The sequence below is a fragment of the Phyllopteryx taeniolatus genome, chromosome 8, assembly GCF_024500385.1.
Source record: "Phyllopteryx taeniolatus isolate TA_2022b chromosome 8, UOR_Ptae_1.2, whole genome shotgun sequence".
NCBI lineage: Eukaryota > Metazoa > Chordata > Actinopteri > Syngnathiformes > Syngnathidae > Phyllopteryx > Phyllopteryx taeniolatus.
Window position 1 is genome coordinate 23,639,680 of NC_084509.1, and position 24,554 is coordinate 23,664,233.

The 24,554-nt window shown below is 41.1% G+C and overlaps 1 protein-coding gene across 2 annotated transcripts; it reads right to left on the minus strand.

Moving 5' to 3' along the window:
- Nucleotides 1–65: 65 nt before the first annotated feature.
- On the minus strand, nt 66–23,636 carry pid1 (phosphotyrosine interaction domain containing 1). 2 transcript variants are annotated; one of them, XM_061782011.1, is made up of 3 exons: nt 23,428–23,630; nt 13,566–13,712; nt 66–2,402 (listed from the first exon to the last, which is right to left on the minus strand). In XM_061782011.1, exons 1-3 carry the CDS (start codon nt 23,455–23,457, stop codon nt 1,902–1,904), a joined length of 678 nt encoding a protein of 225 aa, XP_061637995.1. In that variant the 5' UTR covers nt 23,458–23,630; the 3' UTR covers nt 66–1,901. The 2 variants fall into 2 exon arrangements, with proteins under 2 accessions (XP_061637995.1, XP_061637996.1); XM_061782012.1 differs by lacking the exon at nt 13,566–13,712 and having other exon boundaries at nt 23,428–23,636.
- Nucleotides 23,637–24,554: the final 918 nt, after the last annotated feature.

Sequence of the window (24,554 nt, forward strand, 5' to 3'; positions counted from 1 at the left end):
AGCTTTGTGGTTTGGGTAAAAAAAATTGAAATAAAACAAAAGAAAAAACACCATCACACGACAGGTCTTTGTAAATGCTTTATATGCAACTGTTTCTTGATCTTTGCAGACACTATAGAAAACACTTAGGTAACATTTTTTTAAACATTTAAAGCAGAGCGGAGCTTTCAGACATGTCTAGTTCTCTCCCCCTCGATTCTGCACACATCTCTTCCAACCATTCAATCTCATCTAACACGGGCGAACACACACGCACGCGCACACACACGCACACACAAACCACTTACATCAGGCTCTCCACTTATGATTCACAGTAGGCTTTATAACACTTTCTTTATCGTACAATATTTCTCAGCTTTTATTTATTTAAAATATTTATCAACATTTATGCTGTAATATTTGGAAAGTGATACATTTTATTTACATGAGCTTATTAAGTGTGAGCTCAATGCAATGTGCATGTCATACAGTATGAAGAATTTGATGTATGGCTGGCTGAGTGTGTGCATGTTAGCCTTGATTCACCCAACCGTTTGTGGGAGCCTTGCCTGAGCCAGGTCCTGTTTCCAGGGTGCTTGTGAGGATGTGTAACAAATCTGTTATCATTCTGTTGAAATCCATGGTGGGAGGACCAAATCCACCGATCTTCTGTTCAATACAGTCCCAACAAAAGAAGAGTAGCATACAGCTCTGATGCCTGTCAGTCCCGAAGGTGGGTAGCTTTAAACAGGCGTTTTGTCTTTTGTCGCTCCATTAGAGCCATCTCTGATGGCATTAGGAACTCGTAGGGGACTGTGGTGTGAAGAAGCAGTCTTTTGGACTCTTCAAACATTCAGAGGCCTGGAGACCTGAGCCGTTATCTCTGAAGGCCAGTTGGTTGCATGGTAACACTCATACAGGGCCACAATTTGTCACAGTACCTTGCTCGACTGCCCGCTGGAAGTCCTCACCTCAAACTGTTCACACAGTATCCTTTTCATTTTACTCTTGCATCTATCCTTTTCTACTTGACACAGGCTACAACCACTTGTGTATTGTACACAATCATCTCTAAGCACAGAGATAAAACAAAGTAAGGTGGCACACACATTCAGCCACATGTACTAATCAGGTCCTAGACAAAACAAATGCAGATGAAATTGAGGCACATAATCTGACAGGCACTGTTAAGCCTGAAATTTGGTATTTTAAAACAAAAATCAGACATAAATGATTAACATCTCAGAGACAAGCTCCAGCTATCAGCCTATTGAGAACATCTACCTACGTTTCTATGGATGTCCTACATGTACTGACATACCTACTGTAAGTACCATATGAGTAAATACCTGTAGTTTGGGGTAGCTGCAGACGGTACCATGAAGATGATATGGTGATACTCAGGTGTACCCTTGTTTGCTTTTATCAAAGATGAAGGTTTTCTAGTCATTATGCAAGCACATAGAATCAATGCGCTCCAACAGTCTTATAAACTCTGGATTGCGGCCCAAAATAGTCAAAGGCCTATTTCTGCTGTGTCCCTACCGAGTAATAATAGGCTTTCTTGAGACCAGGTCTGAAGATCAGGCATTGTAGTTTGTGGTTGCATAGATAGAAAAGCTTTAACAACCACAGACAAGTGCCTCTGCTGGGTGCAAGACTGACCCTTGTGGAGAATGCTAATGTGAATATCTGGACAATCTCTTCAGCATGACTTCACCCACAAAGACCTAAAGGGAGCTTTTTCATTGGACTATAAATCTTTAAAGTATTACTATACCAGTTGAGTTGATTCTTAGCGTCTGCTAATGGTCAGAATGAACGCAAAAGGGGATAATGTGAGATAGCAGCTAATCTGTCCATCTTTCCCTTCACCCCTTGTTTTGTAAGAATGGGGATCAGGAGTTTCAATCAGCGTCGGTTCAACCATCGTCTGGGGTTGAGTCTTCTGGAGTAGATGAATCCTCAGCAAACTCATCCGAAGAGCCACTCTTGTGGATGCGGCCATCGCAGCGCATGCTATGGAAAGTCTTGCGGAAAGCCTCCATCATTGAGTGCGCTAGCTTCTTCGCCTCCAGCTTGCTCTCACACTCCACGGCGTGGCAGTCCATCTGGAAGGTCAGGTCATCGTTGATTTCCCGGTAGATCCAGGCAAAGACGTTGGGTCGGATACTGTGATCGGCTGTGCAATATGCAATCCGTGCCACCTGGTAGGTGTCCATGGTTACTGAGGCCTCACCGTGCCCATCCAGGTGGTGGAGACGTACCTGGAAGGGCCGTATCTCCAGTAGAGAGCTGCCAGGGGGGCATGAACCCTGCTGCTGAGTGAGAGCACGATGCTCTACCAGACCAACCACTGCTGACTCTGTGCAGCCAGACAAGAAGTTGGTCCCAGAAATAGTAACCTTGCCCAGGTAGGTCACCTGCAGGAAACAAAATTACTTTGCATTAATAGGACTAATCATTTTCAAGAAGATGACAAAAATGCATTTTTTTAAACCAGATGTACATCACATAGACATCTTGGGAGGCTTGACAAACAAACTCAAACTGCTGCAAGTCTCCGGAAGCCATTATGAATATTGAAGGCATAAAGAGGTTACGGAAGACGCTAAATAGATCAACTTAAGGTAAAGTAACTTAAAATACAAAAATCCCTTCGCAGATTGAAGGCCGTCTATGCTCATACCCAAAGAGAAAAGGTATTTTACTCGACACTGGTTGAAACAGCCTCCATAGAGTAACATAAAAAACAACACAGCATACCAGGACCGCAACAGACTGAGGAGATTGAGATAGTTAATTCAGCCAGTCTGAGAACAGCCCAGCAATAATGGCTCACTTGTGCCCTTTTGCTACACTACTCTTTATGGCTTTATAAAAATACACAGAGGAGGAGCCTTTGACGAGGCAAATATTCAAAGTTTTTACTCCCGTCTGTGTTTATAGTGGAACTGGGGGATACTTCTCTCTTTCAAAATTGTATCATATTTGACACATAACTGTAGATGATGTGAGGATATTAAGATGGCACATGTAATTTTACTGTATTGTACGATGAAATTGTATACTTTGGATGGACATCTGGCGTAAACCTGCAAGTCTTTGTTCTCCCTTAAACAAAAAAATGTATTACATATTTTGGAGCACCTTAAAAACAAGATGATGACATCTCAGGAGGCTATCCTAATTAAAAAAACAAAAAACAAAAAAACAGTAAATGTCCATGTTAAGAAAAGAATTCTACTGTAAGTCAAACTGACAGCATGTATGAAAGAGAGCAGACACCCGTGTCTGGTTTTATTCAAAACATGCTTTCCTGCTTTCACAGGTTATGTTTAGTCTGCCGCTGCCAGGGCAAACCCCTTTTTCTCCACCATGTCTTAAAATGAATAGGATCTTTCAAGAAAGCATTTATAACAACCTGCCAGTCGCTGGGTGTGTGGTTCTGTCAACCAATGAACAAGGAAGAAACTAACTCAAACCTCCGAAAGTATGAAAATTCATGACAGCAGGAATACATTAACCCCAAGGATTGGATATTGAATACCTTGTTTAAAGATCATTCAGATTGTCTGCTTTTCAGTTTGATTTGAGCTTTTCATTTGCAGGGTTGAAGGTCAAACATGCAGTTGGTGTTGTCTCCCCAGACATTTGCTCTCATTTTCTCATGTGAACCAGGTCCGTGTCTCAGTTGGTTCTGTTAGAGGTCGATTCACTTAATTTACCTTATGAATAATATTCCTAATTCAGGCAAAAGGTAGGTGGGAAATGTTTGAGATGAGTGAATTCACACGACTTACTATGAGTCAAAATGAAGTCTATGTTCTAAATTAGGGTACAATGCAGAGCCAAAACTAAACTATAAAAAATATAGTACGGCCATTGCTTTTTTTCATTGTGTTGGCATTCAAAAAACAAGCACAAGAAAAGGCTATCTAATGTGCCACATACTTCCAAAATATAATGTCGAGGCCAAAATAAATATTGTGTAAAAATAATGAGACTTCCAATGGAGACTTCAGATTAAAATTAATAGCATAATTTAGGTGTTGAGGGAAATTGTCCAGCGGAGTATTACAATATCATTGGAATTAGTTGAAATATATTTGACACGTTATGTCGTACTATGCATAACATGTCAACAAAACAGTTTAGCAGCTATTGTGTGCAAGTCTTTCCAAGTGTCTGTGTGTGTGTGTGTGTCAGGAAGTTACAAATAGTAACGGAAAAAGCAAATGATTCAGAGTTAAAAACAACAGGAACCTCTGCTGGAGGAGTTTGTGTGATTCAAACCACAAAGTCGCTTGACTGCAGCTTTCATCACAAGTTCTGGCTAAAGTTGATACCCTAAATCCATCACCAACCAGCACACATCGGCAGTCCTCCAATTGTTTGAAAGCCAGGCATGCATCTTTAAATCATCTCAGCGAGCTAAAGAGTCCTCTCCTTTGTTTCAACTTTCCATGTGTTTCTCCTCTGTTGCCTCCTGTTCTCATAACTTTTCCCACTCTCCCTTATATCGGTTTCTTCAGTGTACACATCACCTCCCTCCTCTTCACTTCATTTATCCTCACATCCTCTATACTGTTTTGCACTTCCTCATTTAGCTAATTGTTTCCAGTTTGCAACAGTCGAACTTAGTTAAAACATTGAGTGCATGTGATTTCAAGACAGCATGGAGACAGTGTGAGGTAAGGGGGCCTTGAGCGCTGCAAAGTGGAAGAGTGCATGAGAAACGGAGCATGTTCAGAAAAACAGGCATCCTTGAGGGGCAAGGAAACTAAACAAATGTCACCTTGACTTTGCGCGCATGGACGTGTATTCACACTCAGTTGGCATAAATTCTTCCTCTGCTCTGTGGTGTTTGTTTCTGTTTGACAACTTTTTCAATCAGTGTTTATGCAATCATTGGGTGGTTTATATGTTAATACACAGCGCCGCTACCTAACGAGTCAATCCCATCTGTGGACATACCAGGAAAAATACAGTACTTCTGCTGTCGTGTTTTTGTATTTTGTCTCTCTCTCATAAAAAAAAAAAAAAAAAGATGTGCAATTACGGGGAAAATCGGCCATCGTAACTCAAAAACTGTGGTCAGGCACAGACTTTAAATTCAGTCAGTTGTAACTACAATTCAATGTTACATTGCACACTGTGACGATTGAGTAAATTTATTGATCCACCCATTTCACATTGTACATTGTGACTTGCAGTCAACTTAAATGATATGCATTGTAGAACAGGCATTACAGTTTGCTTTTTTTCATTAGAAAAATTGTCTTCCAATGATATAGCGTAAATCACAGACATACATCATAATTCATTATAATATTGGAACAAATACTGTACTATTTATATCCAGCAGGCATAGCATAATACAATAGAGAGATGGATTATTGGATTGAGGGAAGGACAGACAGACAAAGAGTCAGACAGACAGACAGAAAGATACTGTTGATAGACAAACACACGATGAGGAATAAAAAAAAAACTGAATACAAATACAAAAACACAATATACTATACATGACTGTTGTATTGAATCACCGTTCTGTATTGAATTAAATAGACAAAATATTAAATAATAATAATAATAAATAAATAAATAAAATAATACAGCAACTGCAACAGGAACTGCAATTGTGCATGTAAAACAGAGTCATTACTGATAATGGTTATGACTAGAGCTACGAACGAATCAGTGTCCCCATCCGGCCTCAAAGTCTCTGTGGACCCAGATCTTCAATAGATCTCTGGAACTGTGTGAAGTACCATCCTGTTTCAAACGCTCCACCATCATCCGAGTCCCCAAGAAACCTGCAATCTCAGGTCTGTAGTCATTCAGACCAGTCGCCCTGACATCAGTGGTCATCAAGTCCTTTGAACGCCTCGTGCTGGACCACCTCAAGAGTGTCACACGACCCCTGCTGGACCCCCTGCAGTTTGCCTATCGAGCAAACAGGTGTGCGGATGACGCAGTCAACATGGGACTGCACTTCATCCTAGAACACCTTGACGCCGTGGGGGCCTACACGAGGATCCTGTTTGTGGACTTCAGCTCTGCGTTCAACACCATCATTCCCAAACTACTCTCCTCCAAGCTTTTCCAGCTCAGCGTCTCGCCTGCCATCTGCCGGTGGATTTACATCTTCCTGACGGGCAGGACACAACAAGTGAGGCTGGGGGGGCACTTACTCATCCACATGCACCATCAGCACCAGGGCACCCCAAGGATGTGTCCTCTCTGTGCTACTCTTCTTACTCTACACGAACGACTGCACCTCAATGGACCCAACTGTCAAACTCCTGAGGTTTGCAGACAACACCACAGTCATCGGTCTCATCAAAGACAGTGACGAGTCTTAGTATTGACAGGAAGTTGAGCAGCTGCAACTGTGGTGCGGCCGACACAACCTGGAGCTGAACAGGCTCAAGACTGTGGAGATGATTGTGGACTTCAGGAAGCATCCTTCCCACACTGCCCCTCACGCTGTCCAAATGCCCTGTGTCAATCGTGGAGACCTTCAAGTTCCTGTGAACTAGAGTCTCTCAGGACCTGTAGTGGGAGACCAAAAATTAACACCATCCTCAAAAAGGCCCAGCAGAGGATGTACTTCCTGCGGCTTCTGAGGTAGCACGGCCTGCCACAGGAGCTGTTGAGGCAGTTCTACACAGCAGTCATTGAAAACTCCAACTGCAATGGACAGTCAGGGCTGCCGAAAAAAAATCATCGGTACCCCCCCTATTCACCTTTGAGAACTTGTATGCTGTCAGAACTAAGACAAGAGCATGCAAAATTGTCTTGGACCCTCCACATCCTGATCACCATTCCCTCTTGCCATCAACCACTTAAACAGTTGACTTACAATTCCGTTGTAACATGCTGCCAATTTTGCACATCTCTGTTGAAACACTACTATATTATTCCTGCACTCACTGTAGTAGTCTCGTCACTCTGCACTATTTGCATATCTGTTGTTGACCGATACTGGCTTGAGGACTCTGCATAATTTGCACAGGGGCAGTTGTGGCCCAATGGTTAAGATCATCACCTGCCACCATGGGGGACCTAGGTTCAAGACCCTGACCGGACCATCTGTCAACATCCCCCAGACTCACAGCTGTGGTGTCCTTGAGCAAGACACTGATACCCTGAAGTGCTCCCCGGGCGCTTCAGTTGCCCCCTGCTCCAGTGTGTTCCACTAACAAGTGTGTGTGTTCACTGTGATGGGTAAAATGCAGAGAACAAATTTTGTGTGCATCCATGCATGTTCATGACAATAAAGGTGATTCTTCTTCTTCAGTTATCATTAGATCAGCATTACCGGTAACCTTTCATTGCTCAATGACTCTCCGCATTGTGTTTTTCTGTCCGAAAAGTTTATTTTGGCACTGTCGCTGTCTGTTGTCATACTAGAATGGCTCCAACTATTGGAGACAAATTCATTGTTTTTTTTGTTTTTTTTACATACTTGGAAAACAAAGATGATTCTGATTCAGGTGATTCACATTGACTCACGAATCCCCACGAAAAAAACTAATCCCAAATAAGAACCTTCACATTTGAATAAAAACAACTCAAAGAATAAGTAAGAATACTTCTTACTTTATTATTCTGACAAGTGCTGCAATGCTGCCGCTTCCGTTGTTTCACGACCGCAGCCATTTTGACTTAATATGCATCGCTTCTGCACATGTACACATTGTAGTTTCACTGAGATCTCCATAAAAAAAAGGGGTCTCCACTTGCATTTAGGCTCGCTCTCCAATGAGCTGCACAGATAACATAGACGTGCCACAATGGAAGCTGCAAAGGAGCCATTGCTGTAGAGGGTGACCACTGCAAATTGAATGGGAAAGCATTTATTCAACAGAGTTTGAAAGATGACTAGAGAGGCTAGCTCGCCAGCAGACTAAGTAGCCAGCAGGTTAGCTGTAAAGGAGACAGCTTGCTCCGGTTCACGAGGATTTATGGTATTGATGAGAGGAAAACAGACTCCAGATTCTACCTGTAGCCAAGGTACAGCGAGGGATCCTGGTTAAAGTAAGCCATTTTAAACTAAAAATAAAAACTTTTCTGTACGGAGACACGGCAGCTAAAACGCAGCAGTCAAAATGTGCCAGTGTACTCTCTTACCGCTTCAACAGATAGTTAGCAAATATTTTAATTGGACTTTTCATTTGTTGGACTATAATTTCAGGATAGTACAACAAGTAACGAGTCGATTGTGATTTGCCTATAGTCATTCGTTTCTGTCAATACGAACAGCAAATGGGGTTTCAGGGTGCGACTCCGAGCACTAGTTATGACAGTTCATCCTTGTCACAGTTCAAATGAACTAGAAATCCTCTAATTCTTTCAATACTCACATTTCCAGAGACCACATGAAATATGAGGAGAAATAACTGCTTATTGAGTAATAATGGACAAAGACCATACAGGCAGATTCAGATGCAGGGCAGGAAGGACAGTGAGTGAAGGTTGTTATTTCAAGATGGAAAGTGAAGATGATGATGACAAATGCCAAGTATGACAAGAAAGCAACGGATACACAGAGGGAGACAAAGCAAACATCCGGAGTCCTGTGAGCTGGCTGGGAGGAGGAGAGACGGGAACATTTTGGCCTTTTGCAAAGGCATGGAAGGTGCAGCACAGCTGTTTCAGTTATCAGTGGAGAAGGAACAGGGGAAATGATGGGGGGGGGGAAAGGTGAGGTTTGGGAACCAATGAGCAAATACCTGACCCTGAAGAGAGGCTTGTGAACACAGCAAAGGAGCGAAAAAGGACTGAGATGAGAAAATGGAGGTAGGAGATTTTGACGAAACCATGTATAGGATCTAATCGGGGAACATGCTACAATTTGAAGGATGTTTCAGCAATGGCAATTTCACACACAGTGGCCAGAGAACAACCAACTATTCAGTGTCAAGAGGATCTGATACTTTATCATTATTTTATTATCATGTATGTTTTTTCCAAAAGGGAATGTACAGAGTACACATGTTGAAAGTCTTGAAACACAAATGTGTTGGTTGGCGCCTTAAAGCTATAATCCCCAACTTTTCTGTTATTAAAAAAAAAAAAAGAGGCAATTTCACCCAAGCCACTACTAGAGGAGATGACACAATGCTGATTAAGCCATTCAGCTTCTCTAACATTTTGCTGTATTTGTCAGTATCTTATTTTTTTGTCGTATTTAGTGAATGCCTTATTCATTTTCCGCGCTGGCCCGGCACTGCACATGACAGCACGGCTATGACAGCATGGAAATTGTCCTTCAAAATGTTGTAGAATCACATATAAGGGGCATAACACGCATTGCCTCCGTCATATTGAAGCGACGGATCTGTTCTTTTGTTGTGATGCAGAATCCGAGCTTGGGGGGTGCGCCAACTGTTATATAATACTAAAGCTTTAACTGCTGATTATTTCACACATGCAAAATGGTTATGGTAATATAAAGTCACATATTATGTTTTATATTTACTTGATTGTAAGAAGGAAATATTTGTTGTGATAAAGCCTGTTGGTTTCTTCCCATTGTCCAAAAATGGTATATTATGGACAGTTAGTCAACTATTTCGTAACCAATACAATTTTTAACAATGGAACGTACCAGTACAGAAATATTTTGAAATCAGCTCTCTTTTTTCTGACAGCAGCTAGCAGTGTTGGTGTCACCAAACATCATACAGAAGGTCAAGAAAAACTCTAACTGTAGCTACTGTACATGAAGGTGGCAGACTGCATCGCTAAAATTGCAATGACCACTTCAGACACAAGACCAAAGTGACATGTATACTGTTTAAACAGCCTAAGATAAACTGCTAATTGGATATCTTAAAGGAAAATTGGCACGACCAGTGTACGAAAAGGTCACAACACAAATGTTGCACTGTCAGAGACTGAGGCTATCTTGACATTTTCCCTCAGAAGGCCCCTGTCTGGATCCCCCTACATGACTGGGAATCCACGGCTTGGGAATGCAGCATTCCTGAGGAGGTTGTTAACATTCCTGTAAACTTATTGAATCAGCACAGCACAGCTGGCTCCACTTGCCAAGGTATGCAAAGAAGGAAGAGCAATGTGAGCGGTGTGTGTTTGCATGTATGTGTGTTTACGTGTGCGTGTGTGTGTGTGTGCGCACATTGAATAGAGTGTATGTATGAAGAGCAAAACTTAGTCTGAGTGTTTTGGTTTAGGTCGAATCAGTCGTACCTCAGTCTAAATGAAAGAAGCTTTTATATACACATCTTAAATACAGTCAGCTATAGCATAGGGAATCTATATACTATTCCAGTAATGGTACCCTCCATAATGTCTTTACTCTATAGATACATTTTGGTCCAACCCACAAATTTGTGTGTAGTTTCTAGGTAAGTTGATTGGTGACCAGGTAAAGACATATAATTAACTCCCACTCTGTGTTCTCAATGTCGTATGCTATCTTTGTCCATTGCTTGCATTGTTTCCTGTTTGCATCTTTAACGTTTGTGGACAAATAGTTTGTTGCATAATTTATTACACACAAGGAACCTAATGCCCAAAAGCGCATTTTTTTCTGGGCTATTCTATCTTTAAGATATTGTGAGCTGTAATTATTTCACCCTCAATCTATGAGGCCATTAATCACCTGCATGCCATCACTGTTTGTCCTGTGAACTACAGATAATTGTTTGTCCAGCTCAGTGAATGGAATCAGAATGTCAAGTAGAACATGGCAGCAACAGCAGGCTCCAAGCTGATGGCTAAGAGTGGTATAAAATCAGCTGCTTAACAGTCAAATGACGATGAGTCTTTTTAAGGTATGACAATTATTTCCACTTCCAAATGTCACTCTTCAATCAGGATACTGCATCTTGTGATTCCAAAATCTATTTTGTCCAGAACCTCAGGTCAGTGAGCAGGCCTATCCTCCGTGAAATGGATGAAAATGTTGAACAAGTTGATTGATGTTTCATTGGAAGGCTTTTGGCAAAGTGCCGGTGGTAAACCACATCCCCACCAAGCAGTCCAGTATGGTTTAGTTTAGCTTGTAATTTATTTAATTGTCAAAAAATGTGAAAGTTACCAAAATAACAAACTAACTGGAGAGCATCACTTCTTGCCAAGCTACCATTGGGACTCTGGTATGGTACTAAAAGGGTGGATCTGGACACAAAGCATGTCTTTTAAATACAAAGTGTTCTTGTTGTTTTTTTGCGTGTAATAAAAAGTCATAAAATTCACCATACTTGCCATTGGACGTTGTTTACTGTGCGGCGCTCCTTTGGTGAATTAATTGATAATAATAATAGCTAACACACCTATCACAACTGGTCAATACATGGCGCCAATACAAGCCAAATCAGGATTGTACATTCTGAATGGGCAACTAAACCAGACGTTTCCATGGAAGAACTGGAGCTGCCATTGACAGATTTATGTGGCACAGTGACACAGATATTTGCATACTGCAGTGACCACTGAATGTATGTTTCATTAAGCCTATTTATACTTCAGACACAAAGTCGAGAGTAATGCAAAATCAATCAAACCAATTTTGCCAATTAAAGGAGTAAAAAAAAAAAAAAAAAAAAACATTTGACCCAATCAAACTGGTCTATATTACTCTTAGTTTCTGACTGCAACTCTCACGTAGCTGCAAAGTGACAAGGATCACAGTGTGTCTCAATGGATGTGAAGTGGACTGCTTTAACAGCAGCGAGCCAGGCAGGGAAATGAGAGGTGGCATTTGATCGATGCTAGCTGTTAGCTTTGGCATCGTGTCAGCAGTCTTCAGCCAGCCTTTCTGTTTACAAACTGAGACTGCGGGCTCAAAGGGAACTAAGTGGAGGAGGAGGGGATGAAGGAAGCATAAGAGAGAATATAAAACACTGTCAGGATAATAAATGGTGTCATATTGTACTGTAGCGTATAAAAGTCAGCAGGGCGGACGGCGGGGAGAGCAAAGCCGCTATTGTTTCTTCAGTTTTCTCTCATTTCAAAAATGTCTGGAAGTGGAGACACTCTGGCAGATGGGCAGACAGATATGCAGACAGGCAGGTAGTGACTCAGACAGGATGTTACACCTGCCAACAGATGAAGGCGGTGAGGAAGACCGGTTCGCATTTTAGGAGGTTTCGCAAACAGATGGGAGAGATTACTTTTATGTGACTGGTGCTCTGCTAAATAGTGGTAGTGGTATCCACGGCAACGTGGCTTGGCATCCTCTACAATGCTGGAAAGAGCGGTGAGCTCAGAGGCTACAAGTGGATGTTGGGATTCACACGAGGCTATCAAGTCCAGCTATGTTCAGCCTTCACCTAGGCGACATGTCAATATTTATCTTCTTTCATGGCAATGAGAGCCAACTATGTGATACAATGCGCCATCAAAGTTCTGCTAATTAAAAACATTCTTTGAATTTGGGTATAAATAATGGCATATTTGACACATTACGTCAATGAATAACACTGACTTTGAGTGTTAAAAGTGCCAAATAATAATCCTGCCCTTTAACACTGATAACATTAGTGCCTATGTGGAAGAGCTAAAGAGGCCAACAGGAACAAGTCGCCGCTGGTCACCTACTCACTCAAAAACCAAGTCGACTCTGCTCTGCAGTCTGAGAAAGGGAGGCTGTCGGGAAAATATCGTAAATAATTACACTTGCTGACAAAGCGAATAAAGCAGCAAGTGTGAAAAAACATCCGTCCATCCATCCATCCATCCATTTTCTGAGCCGCTTCTCCTCACTAGGGATGTGGGAGGAAACCGGAGTGCCCGGGGAGAACATGCAAACTCCAAACAGGCAGGGCTGGGGATTGAACCCCGGTCCTCAGAACTGTGAGGCAGACGCTCTAACCAGTCGAGCACCGTGCCGCCGTGTAAAAAAAACAGCAGTTGCCAAATGATATACATAACAGGTCCAATACAATGAGCAGATGCAGCCAGCTGAAGTAATGAAGAAGAATGAAGAATTAAGGTGAAGATTCACATCTCTTTCATTTCTGAAGTAGTTTGGGCCATCGTGTTTTGGAGTCCGAAATTTGGACTAAAAATGTAAGCAAACTACTTTGTGAAGTCACGACACAGAAAGGTGTCCAGTGCGGATTTTCAGAATATATATTTTTTTAAATCCATATCTGATTTGAAGCAATATTTTTACATACTTAAAATCACAATGACAGTCTTTGTGCATGCATTAGTAAGTGTGCGCGGTGCATGTCAAGCGCTTTCCTGCTGACTTTCACTTCACGTCCACATTTGAATTTAAGGAAGTTTGAGGTAATGTTTGACGTCTATTTTGGCCTCGAAATTGCTAAGAAGTATTTGTTTCATATCCGTCTTTGTGTCAGAGTCACCTGCGTGGAGCACCGTGTCTACACTGCAAGAACAAATATTTCAACATTAAAGCATCTTAAATTATCAGACTGTAATAGCCAGGTATAGTAGCAGGTTTGATAAAGTACATTGTGGAAATGAATAGAACTTGTGTGTCCAGAAGAAAAGTTGGATTATGACTGTCGTAATACTATTATAGATTTAGTATTCAGCGAAAAGACTGGATTTGGCGATTATAAGGTTTCATGTGATTTTACCTTGTATCCAGCATGGGTTTTGTTCTTTGTAAGCGGTGTGGTGGAGCAAAGTTCAATGGCCTCGGGCTCATGGAAGATCACCGTGGGCAACGGCTCCTTTCTCAGCGTCAGCACATTCAGCTTAGTCTTCAGCATGCTCTGAAAGTGCTGATCAGAAAGAGGGAAAAGGTTAGGCTTTTTGCAAACTTTCAGTGTGGACGAGACAACTCTTTGCCACCCAACAAGAGGCCAAATAAATATAACCAATAACACAGTTGACCCTGTTCATGGTTACATGGTTTAAAAACTTGAAATTCAAATTTTCAAGGACAAGAATCAAGCACTCAAATCTTCTTTTCCTCTCGGCTTGTCCCCTGCGGGGTCGCCACAGCGTTTCATCCTTTTCCATGCAAGCCTATCTCCTGCATCCTGCTCTCTAACACCAACTGCCCTCATGTCTTCCCTCACAACATCCCATCAACCTTCTCTTTGGTCTTCCTCTAGCTCTCTTGCCTGGCAGCTCCATCCTCGTCATCCTTCTACCAATATACTCACTATTTCTCCTCTGGAAATGTGTCCAAACCATCGAAGTCTGCTCTCTCTAACTTTGCCTCCAAAACAACTAACCTTGGCCATCCCTCTGATGAGCTCCTTTCTAATTTTATCCAACCTGGTCACTCCGAGAGCGAACCTCAACATCTTCATTTCCGCCACCTCCAACTCTGCTTCCTGTTGTCTCTTCAGTGCCACTGTCTCGTACATCATGGCTGGCCTCACCACTGTTTTATAAACTTTTCCCTTCATCCTAGCAGAGACTCTTCTGTCACATAACACACCTGACACCTTCCTCCACCCGTTCCAACCTGCTTGGACCCGTTTCTTCACTTCCTGACCACACTCCCCATTGCTCTGGACGGTTGACCCCACGTATTTAAAGTCCTCCACCCTTGCTATCTCTTCTCCCTGTAGCCTCACTCTTCCCCCACCACCCCTCTCATTCATGCACATATATTCTGTCTTACTTCGGCTAATCTTCATTCCTCTCCTTTCCAGTGCATCCCTCCACCTTTCTTACTGTTCCTCCACCTGCTCCCTGCTTTCACTGCAGATCACAATGTCATCTGCAAACATCACGGTCTACAGGGATTTCAGTCTAACCTCATCCATTAGCCTATCTATCTATCCAGAGCTCAAATCATCCTCTGATCAAAAACAAACTTTTTTGTGTTCCTGTGATGATAAGGCCAAGAGGAAAATGGTCAGGACAACAAACCTAAAAAGGATCGATAACGAAAGCTGCATCAACTTATACCTTTAACAACAGTTATGGTGTTTGTTTGTTTTGTTGTTGTAGTTGCACTCACATAAAATGTTAGTCAACTTCTATAATTTCTTACTTCTGACAACAAATCAGGGGTCAAGGTGCCTCCTGGAATGAATTCTGGGCAGCTTCCGAATGTCCACTGCACAACATTAGGAGATTGGACGCTTTTGCAACAGAAAGTGGAACATGAAGAACAGATAACACGAGTGCTGCACATGCGGTAAAAACACAACAGGCAAGCTGCCTTTTTCTGCTCTTCCAGACTGTTTCCTGAGGCCAGGCCCAACTAAATGGCACAGGCTCCGTGTCTGTTCTTCGTGGAAATTATTTCTTGAAATGGTCAGACCAACAAGTCAAATAAGAAAATAAACCGATACTACAAAAAATAGAAGATGAAAAATCTGTAAAGCTTAATCCAAAATAGAATGGCACTCACTTGAGTGCAGACCTTTTCCGAAAGCCTCATTTGGATCACTAATAGATTGAACACACTGATTATTGGCATTAAAATTCATGAATTATTAAGTGAAATCAAGGGAACTGTTGCAACATAAAAACATCTCCATCTTTATCCAGCGTCGCACCAAAATGTAATAGGTTCTTGCCCCACCCTTTGGTTAAGTAATTTTTGCGTAATCCTGCCTCTTATCAAAAACAACAACAACAACATCTTGAAGGACCTCATTTGAAGGCAACACAACTTGAGCAGGTTGTTGGTAAAAGCTCGGTGAAAACCATTCCCCGAGAAACGTCAATCTTTCTCAGGGGAACAACAAAGAAGGCTTGCCAAGAAACTCAAATTTTACTTGAAATGTTTCTGTATTCCGTTTCTTTAATCATCCTCACAAAAATCTAAGTCAACAAAAATGAACATACTGCGCTAATATACAATATTGAGCTGGTTCAGACAGGTCCCACACCAAGCCAACTGTCAGTTGTCTGCCAATGGAAGGTACAGTACATCTGTGAGTCTTTGGCTGTAGTTTTTGCAGTGTGACCTACACTATATATTGGCGCTGCTAAATCAAGTATTTTGAAACATCTGCACAGACCTTATGGGACTAACTATTGCACCAAAAGAATGATCTATCCTATGAGGTGTTATTCACAATGACTGTAGAGTGAGCTAACACTCCGCCAGAATTGGTTTGAGAACTTGGGACTAAGGCGGCCATAACAGTTTCTGCAATTAAACCATTAATGAATTGATTAATTAATCAATGGATATACCGGTATTGATTATTATTTCTTTTATTATTATTAACTGTGAAAGTATCTAAAAAATACAAAAAACGGGTATAGGTGGTGTTTTTTTCATTTAGTTCACTCAAGACTAATTCTGTTGAATGTGCACAATGCAAAGAAAATGCATAGAGCAAAGGCTGTCAACACACGTTGGCTGGCATCAACCATTTCTATTAGTTGGTTGGAAATGCCAACACTATCATTTGAATATCTTTAAAGGTTTTGGTGCATTGTACCATGTGTGCCATTGGTCAACCAACCAATGATGATACAATATACAGGTAACTTACTGAATGCTAACGCTACAAGCGGTCAATACTGTGAGTGGTGGTTACACTCAAACAAATCATGAGATCAGGTACAAATATGTGTATTTATCTGCTAAAGTAGGAATTGCTCTTAGCACTTTTACCACCTCATAACAAAAAAGATATGCCTAATCCTGTGACCAGTGCTAGGGCCAAAGCCACATTCACCGTGCAATGACCTTTTTAAAAAAAAAGAAAACATAAAAGGAAGTTCGCGTGTCATAACAGCAAGAAAAAAGAAGTGCAAGGAGCAGATGGAGGAAAAGGAGAAAAAAGTTGACAAAGTTGTGAAAGTAAATCCACATGTGCGTAAATGCTTGCTGACCTCCGCGTCAGCACTTTACAGCTTCCTGACAGCGGTTCACATTCCTGCGGTCGAGCCGGGCACGGACTGAAGGGAGGAGAGATTGCCCACCCCCTACCTGGAGCAAAAGGCATGAGTGGAGGGCCACTCTGAATTGTATTCAGAATATTTTGACTGTGTTTAACTGCATTTCTCATATCCCCAATGTCCCCTCATCAAGTGATGACAGTTATTGATTCTATTTTCGATTTAGACTTGGAGTTAGTGACAGACTCCATTGTCAGACCAGCGCGGGACTGGTTGCGAGACAAGGGTCTCGTCTGCACGCTACAATACACAATGGCTGGCGTCACAAGGAAACCTCAGAAACCTCAGCCAGGATTAGAAAACACACAAGCTCTGTTTTGAGATTTGCATTTCAGCAACTATTTTGTGTAATCTGAATTCATTTCAGGTGCCTAATCCACACTGATCAAAGTGTCACTGTAAAATGAAAATGTGATCCCTAATCTAATTGACTCAACACTGTATATTATATCCCTGAGAAACCTACTGGGAGAAGCTTAACAATATTTCACAACTGTAAATTGAGTCCAAAACTCCAAAGGTGGCCAAAACTCTGGGTTTTCTGTGGTCCTCCATCCGTACATGGATTTATTGGCTGTCGTGTCTTTCGGAAACATGCCCAACATTTACAGGTCCCATTCAGCCCAGTTTACCCTTTTTTTTTTTTACTGGAAAGTGAGTCTGAATAGAAATGAAGTTATCCAAAATGTTACACAATGACTTCACGCAGTCAGTATAAGATTATCAATGTGAAGATCCAGCCAACTATTTTCAACGGTCAAATCGAATTTATGTATTATTATGCACTTTTTTGTTGTTGTATCTATTATCGTAATTTCTCATGAATAATATGCTCTGGAGTCGCTATAATACGCACCCCCAAAATCGACCTCAAAAATCAGGAAAACCCTTCTTCCTATGCATAATGCACACCGGATTTCCTTATCGTTCATGTCGGGACAGTCCATGCTTCAATGTAAAAAAGCTTAACGTTGCTTAATGTCACAAAGTTGCGACCATTCGTCACCCTAATTTATGTGGACATCGCTGATTATTTTCCCATCTGAACATATCAAGAACGAAATCCCAATATTTTGAATTTCATGGATTGAGGGTGACCGGCGAATGCACATTATACACGAGAAATTACGGTATTTATTCAAATGGGTTCGTCGTCTTTCAAGTTTAGCCATCAAACATTGGTAATCTTATTACCACATCACATTAATGTCTGCCATCACTGATGCAAATGATGCTTGACTTTTCACACTGACTTAACTGCTGCCTGTGTTCAAATGATTAGTGTGAATCTTTGGAATTATGAAAGATTAATTTAGGCTTTGAAGTGCCAAACCATGTGGCTTTTCAGAAAATTCCATTAATCATGTTTTATGACTAAGCCTATATTTTTTTATCCTGGAGTCCAAACTCCTAATAAATTATACCCCACGCTATTTGGCCAAGAATATTTTTTTCTAAAGCAGCAAACAAGCTAAGTGGTGTGAGACCATTTTGGCTGACTTGTGAAATCAACAAGACAAGTATTGTTTAAAAGATGTCTACAAATATAGGCATACATACTAGTAAAGGAAATGATTGACCTAAAATGCAGACACTGAACTCTGATGACATTCTTCAAGGAAGGAACAGGCATGCAATCTTTCAGAGTATTTTCTTCTGCCTCCTGCAGTGATGACTTTAACAGTAACAGATGGTCAGTTTATCCTTTATCCCCCTCAGGGAACGGGACAGTAGAGGAAAGAGTTTCCCAGGTCGATCTCAAGGTTAGAAGCATGGGGTTGTCATCCACCTCTACCACATTCACTCAATATTAGTGAATATGCTGTGATCGCTGTAACAAACAGTTTTACTGAAAATAGTGCTTCCATGCTCCCAAACATAAGAATAAAAGAAAATCTGGTTCAGGTTTTTGGCTGGTTCATCCTTAAACTGTGCCTGTTTACAATAGTTGCATATGAATCTTACACACTTGCACTTACGCTAAATTCTTGCCGGGTTAGTCTATAACATCATGCGTGGCTGCAAGAGTAGACACAAAAGCCTCATTTCCACCAAGCAGTTTGGTTTTAGTTTTGTTCGGTCGGTTTCCTTTTCTAAAGGCTTCCGAGACATCCGACCCGCACTGTCCCACTTTTAAGCAGGCTTTTTGTTGAGGTACGTTTTTGCAGTACTGCTATTGTACGTCACTATTTGGGCAGCACGGTGGAACAGAAGTTAGCGTCTCAAGAGCTTCTGGGTTCAGTGTGGAGTTTGCACGTTTTCCCCATGCCTGCATTGTGCAGGTACTCAAAAATTTCAAAAACATGCTTCGAGGTTCATTGATGACTCTAAGTTGTCCGCAGGTGTAAATGTGAGTGTGAATGGTTGTTTGTCTATATGTGCCTCTAATGAGGACCAGCACGTTCAAAAATGTATTTATGGATGTGATTTGTTTCTGTAGGGTGACACTCGACATGTAGCTGTCTTTTGACTGGTTAACAGAGAATTGTCACTTCTGTGTTACGGAGGAATGTGCAGGAATTTAAGCAGCTGTTGTAGTTTACGGATAATGTCACTATGTCAGCATGTAGAACTGTGCCATAGCGCAATGTTGCTTATTTCATTGGAGAGCGACTTTGCTACTATGATGTTCCACTAAGCACCTATCATCACCCCACGTATATACACTGTAGAGGTGCAAATATTAGCCAATTAAGCAACAACTAATCGATTATCAAACTATTCAACATTTATTTCGATCATCGATCAATAGTTTAGAGATATGGTTTCACTTAAAACTGTCCAAATCTTTGGAATTTCAGCCTCTCAACCTTTAATATTCTCTGATTTCTGTAATCCTCCGTGAGAGCATAATGATTATCTTTGTGTTTAATCAAAAAAGGACATTTGCATTTGCATCTGATTTTTCTTGGGAAAAACAATGATCAACATTTTGAACTGAATCATGATCAATTTGTTTGTGCATTATCTGCACTGTTGGTTTGAAATGTCCTGTTTTTGAATAAAGTGATGGAAATAAAAAAAAAAGATTGTTTTATCCGATTTAACAATGAATAAAAAAATGATTGACAGATTAATCAATTGTCAAAATAATCGTTAGTTGCAGTTTCAATACACTGCGTTGGACACACGAGCCTGATCAGATCGGATCAGATCCAATCTGTGCGACTGACAAGCTAGCGCCATCATGTTCTTCTTCGTGCTATTTCTACAATCGTCAGTTCTTCTCCAGCCTGAGCAAACAAAATTTTTTAGAGGTAGAGAAGGACAGAGCTACACATTATGAGGGAACATTTACCCATCATATGAAGGATGCTCTTCTGCAGTCTGTTGCAGGGGAGGAATTGACAGTGTCACAATCTGCCTGTCCCTAGGACATTTTACAAGAGGAAATACATTGAAAACTGAGGGAGATCAACTTTATCCCAATTCTCACGTCATTGGAGGCTCATCATTCCATCACTTCAAACTTTATATTGCACTCGCGGTCCGCTCCAAAATGTTCCAACTTTTATTCCTCCGTAATGTTGGTGTGTGTCTAGTCGGTATCACAACAAAACGGTGCCAAAAAGTGCTACAGAACAGACTACCGGTATTTCAGAACCATTTAACCATGAGAACAAAATACCACAAATTATGACTGATTACGTTTCATGCTTTGGGGTTTTTTTTGCAAATACTATGTCATGTCACACCATACTGAAGACACAGAGTAAAGAGCTGACCAAAATCTTTAACTCAAGGTTCTTTTTTCTTTCTGATACATCATCATGTGGAGAAAATTAGAGATGGATTAGCAGCATTGACAGATGCTTTGCCAATGACCCAATGTGAACATATGTTTTTATTTACACTGCAGCTGCATGTGTATAGTGGCGTCCCATTTTATTACGGTTTGAAATCCTTTTCAATATAACGACAACATTCACAATTGATGGGCAAATAAAGACAAGGAGGGATACGTACAAACAAAAAAGCAAAGGCAGGTAACAATAGAAACCAATCAGCTAAGATATGTTTGTTTTTTTGTTTTTTCTCAGCGAAGTCCCTGTTTGTCAAGAGTCACACATAGTTACATGTCCAAACGTGGAAACCAAGGCTAAAGAAAGAGTTGCTGACACAGAAAAAGACACGCTTGCTCGCCACAGGGCTTTTCAAAAAAGAACATTGTCTGTGTGTTTTTGGGTTCATCTGAGTGTGCACTTGTGCCAAGACTAGTTAGTGTAGGATGGCAGGAGGATGATGATTTTTATTTTTAAGATAAAGAAAATGGAGGGAAATCCAAAAGATTAATAAATAGCGGTACTCCAACATGCTGACTTTGATGGATCCTGTAACAGCTTTCTGTCTTTTCTCAGAAACTCTTGCCACAACCTGCATCTCTTCACCCTGTCCCTGCTGTCGCCATCTATCTCTTCTTCTTGCTTAAACATGAGACTGTTATGCAGCAAGAAATCAGATGTTGCCTTGGCAACAGAGGAGCAAAGCCAGTTAGAATATAGATGTACGTCATAGCGAATGAAAACGGAAAAAAAGACTAAACGATCTAAATAAATCGAGACCAACCAGCTACTTGATGGTTCTGCAGAAATCCCCATCAACCCTGACTAAACCGATGTGAAAGATACCAATGTAACGAGGGCTATCGCAAGAGCCTGCTACTGCACCTAGTTATAATGTGGGTCTAATGGTTCTTCCCTTCTTTAGATGCTCTTAATTGGAAACGCTGCATAACTTTGTATTTATCACTGCTACCGCTATATAAGCATGTTTTAGAAAGGAGGCCATAATGAAAGAATCTGCAGTACCATAGTTCCTCAAATGGTGTCCAAGAAAATTTGGAGAGCCCTTTTTCAAAATGCGGTATATCGATTTGGATTATTATGGGGGAAATTACACGTATTTACAGTGACCTGCAACTTTTTTATACATTAATTTTGTCCTTTTAACACAAACATTGGGTCTTTGATTTCCTTTTTTGTTAGCCCGTCTATGGCGTTTTGCATTGTGCGTTAGCATTAAACTAGCAGACTTTCAAAGTGACGTGGTTATTTTAAAGACACAACTTATAATTTTCTTTGTTCTATGTTAAATTTGACCATAAACTTCAACTGGGAGTGACAATAAACAGCTTGAAGCCTCTTTTTTTTTTTTTTTTTTTTTTTAATAAAGAAGTGTTCACTATCTACCAAACCGCTGCTTGTTTTGAAGTGAGTGGAGCTGCCATCATCTAGCTCTTGGATCTCAAATCTTTACTTACAGGTCAAAGCAAAATATTAATGTTATGACAAGTGAAGACAATCAGCAACTCTGGAACAGATTTTTGGCAAGAAACATGACATAGTCGCACATGATTTGCTTTCGCGGGCCACATAAAATGAAGTGGCGGGCCGCATCTGGCCCCTGGGCCTTGAGTTTCATAGATGTGCTAAAACAAAAATGTTCATTTTACTCAAACATATACCTACTGTATAAATGTCAACATTATCAAAAAGTAAATTTTACAGTGGTCTCTTTTTTTCGACAGCCATCGTTAATATTAGTTCATTTTCACAATTTTACATAATAATATTAACATTATTAACATTAAAATAGGTCCACACAGTTTCTAAACAAAAGAAAAGATGATATCATCATAAACATGACAGCCAGTGAAGTTATAGAATAATGCGGTTGCTAGGCGACCCATGTCCGGTTAGTTGTGTAACCATTTCGAGGGCCGATTAATAAATTAGGGATGATAGGAGATGTGCGTAATGGTGTCATTTACAGCGGCCACACAGTGCAGCTCACTCTGGAATATATCATTTATAAAAAAAAAAAAAAAAAAAAAAAAAAACAAACGGAACTCTTAATAATTCGTCATTGTATCTTGTTGATGTCTGGGCAGGAGAGAGGATTGTGCAAGTTGACTTGGCAGCCAGTCGACAGGGCCACATCTGGAGAGCATTATGTCTGCAGGAGACGCGAAGAAAGGCCCCCGCTTATCAAACGAAGTGTCATTAACGAGGATTTTTTTTTTTTTTTTTTTTTTTTTTACATTTCCTAAACAGGCACTTCTCTCTCTGCCATTTCACACAGGGATGGAAAAACATCCAGCTGGCGTTTTGAGGGTGAAAGGCCCACGTTTCCACGCTTGAGGTTATAACGTTCATTTGAGTGGGGGGAAAAAATAATAATAAAGCTTTGTGTGCCAATATGACTATTTTAGGAATCGCTGAAATGTTTGTATGGGGGGGGGGGGGGGGGGGGGGGGGGAATAGAACATTCAGCGTGGGTTTCGTCGTGGATAAACTACGTGCACATTTTTGCGAACTGTGAGTAGCTGCACGTAAACGTATCACCAAATACAAAGACGTAGAAGCGGCGAGTTGGAAGGGGGGTCGACAATTTGGTCATTTTGGACTCATTTTAAACGTTTTAAAGGTGGCTGTCGATACTCATGGAGTCGTTTAAAACATCTGTAGCAAGTCAAAGTGCAGGAAGAAACCAGCGCGCGCGCACACACACACACATCACAACGGGAATCAGCCGACGTTAAAAAAAAAGACAGCACAATCTTCATGTTTGGGCTCCTTGTCGACAGTAAACGCCTCACCGGCCGCCATGTCCTACCTGCAGTCGCTCAGACGCTGGTTGCCACATATTAGCGGTTATGAAAGGCTCTCCGTCTTGACGACAGCTTGTTCTCTGGTCGTAGCCCGATTCACATCTGCTCGCCTGTCTGCCCTCCTTCAGCCTGGACCAGTCGGCGACCAACGATGTGTTGCTCCGCCTGACGGCAGTTGCGTCCTTGGCCGGCAGGTGGCAGTCGCCGCTCGTCTCTCATGTCCCCTCGCAGTGCTGCGTTCAAAGACCTCCGAAAATTCCACGCTTCTTATGTGTGTGTGTCAGTTGTGCTGTTTTTCTGTACCTGATTATCAGTGGTTAGACGGAACGAAATAAGAATAAGTAGTTACTGTACATAAGTAGATTGTGCCTACTTTGAGTGTTTATTTACCAGACACATTTTTACTTTCACTCTTCACATTTGAAAACAATTATTTGGACATTGTACTCCTTCACTTTGTCAAAAAAAGGCACTTTCAACGTTCACCTTATTTGAGAGAATTGTTTGATGTTGTTAGTTCCAGTATATTTTACGTGGCAAATGAGTTTTGTTTTGTCCCAGCCTAAACCACGACATTAAAAAAAAAAACACATGGGCTACAATTCTGGTGTATATTTTCAAATGGTATCATTAGTTAATTGAGCATTTTTTGCGAGTCAGTGAGATGTTTTGATTGCGTGTCCACTGTTTTGTTTCTTTTCTTCTTCTCAGTACAATTATTATGCAAGTTAATAATAGAAGAAAACTCTTTTGTGTGCATTTTTCCCCTTTGTGCCAAGTGATCAAAACAGGTAGCCTATTATTCCTTCAGTTTAAGTATAATCCGAGATCTTCACTTTTCATAATTTCTACATTTTGTGGATGCATCAAACAACAACTCAGAGGTCAGGACAACATACAGTATTTGAATTTTCTTCAAATGTGGGCTGAGTCCCACAGAAAAGGCAGAGTCAAAGGCCGTTGACAAGAGCCTTTGATTGTGATAATGAACCAAGGTCAAACCCGCCAATAACAGCCTGCAGTCTGCGCGCAAAAACATAATAGTTCCTAGATGTCTTGTGCGACATCCGTTTTACAGTCGCAGTCTGTCTGTGTTGAGAGCTGTTTACACAGGGAACATCTGGACCAAGCC

Coding starts and splice junctions, on each gene's coding strand:
- pid1 (XM_061782011.1), bottom strand. CDS start 23,457: ATGTGGCAACCAGCGTCTGAGCGACTGCAG. Junction 13,713..23,427: donor CAGCGTCTGAGCGACTGCAG/GTAGGACATGGC, acceptor CTTTCTGATCAG/CACTTTCAGAGCATGCTGAA. Junction 2,403..13,565: donor AAACCCATGCTGGATACAAG/GTAAAATCACAT, acceptor TGTTTCCTGCAG/GTGACCTACCTGGGCAAGGT.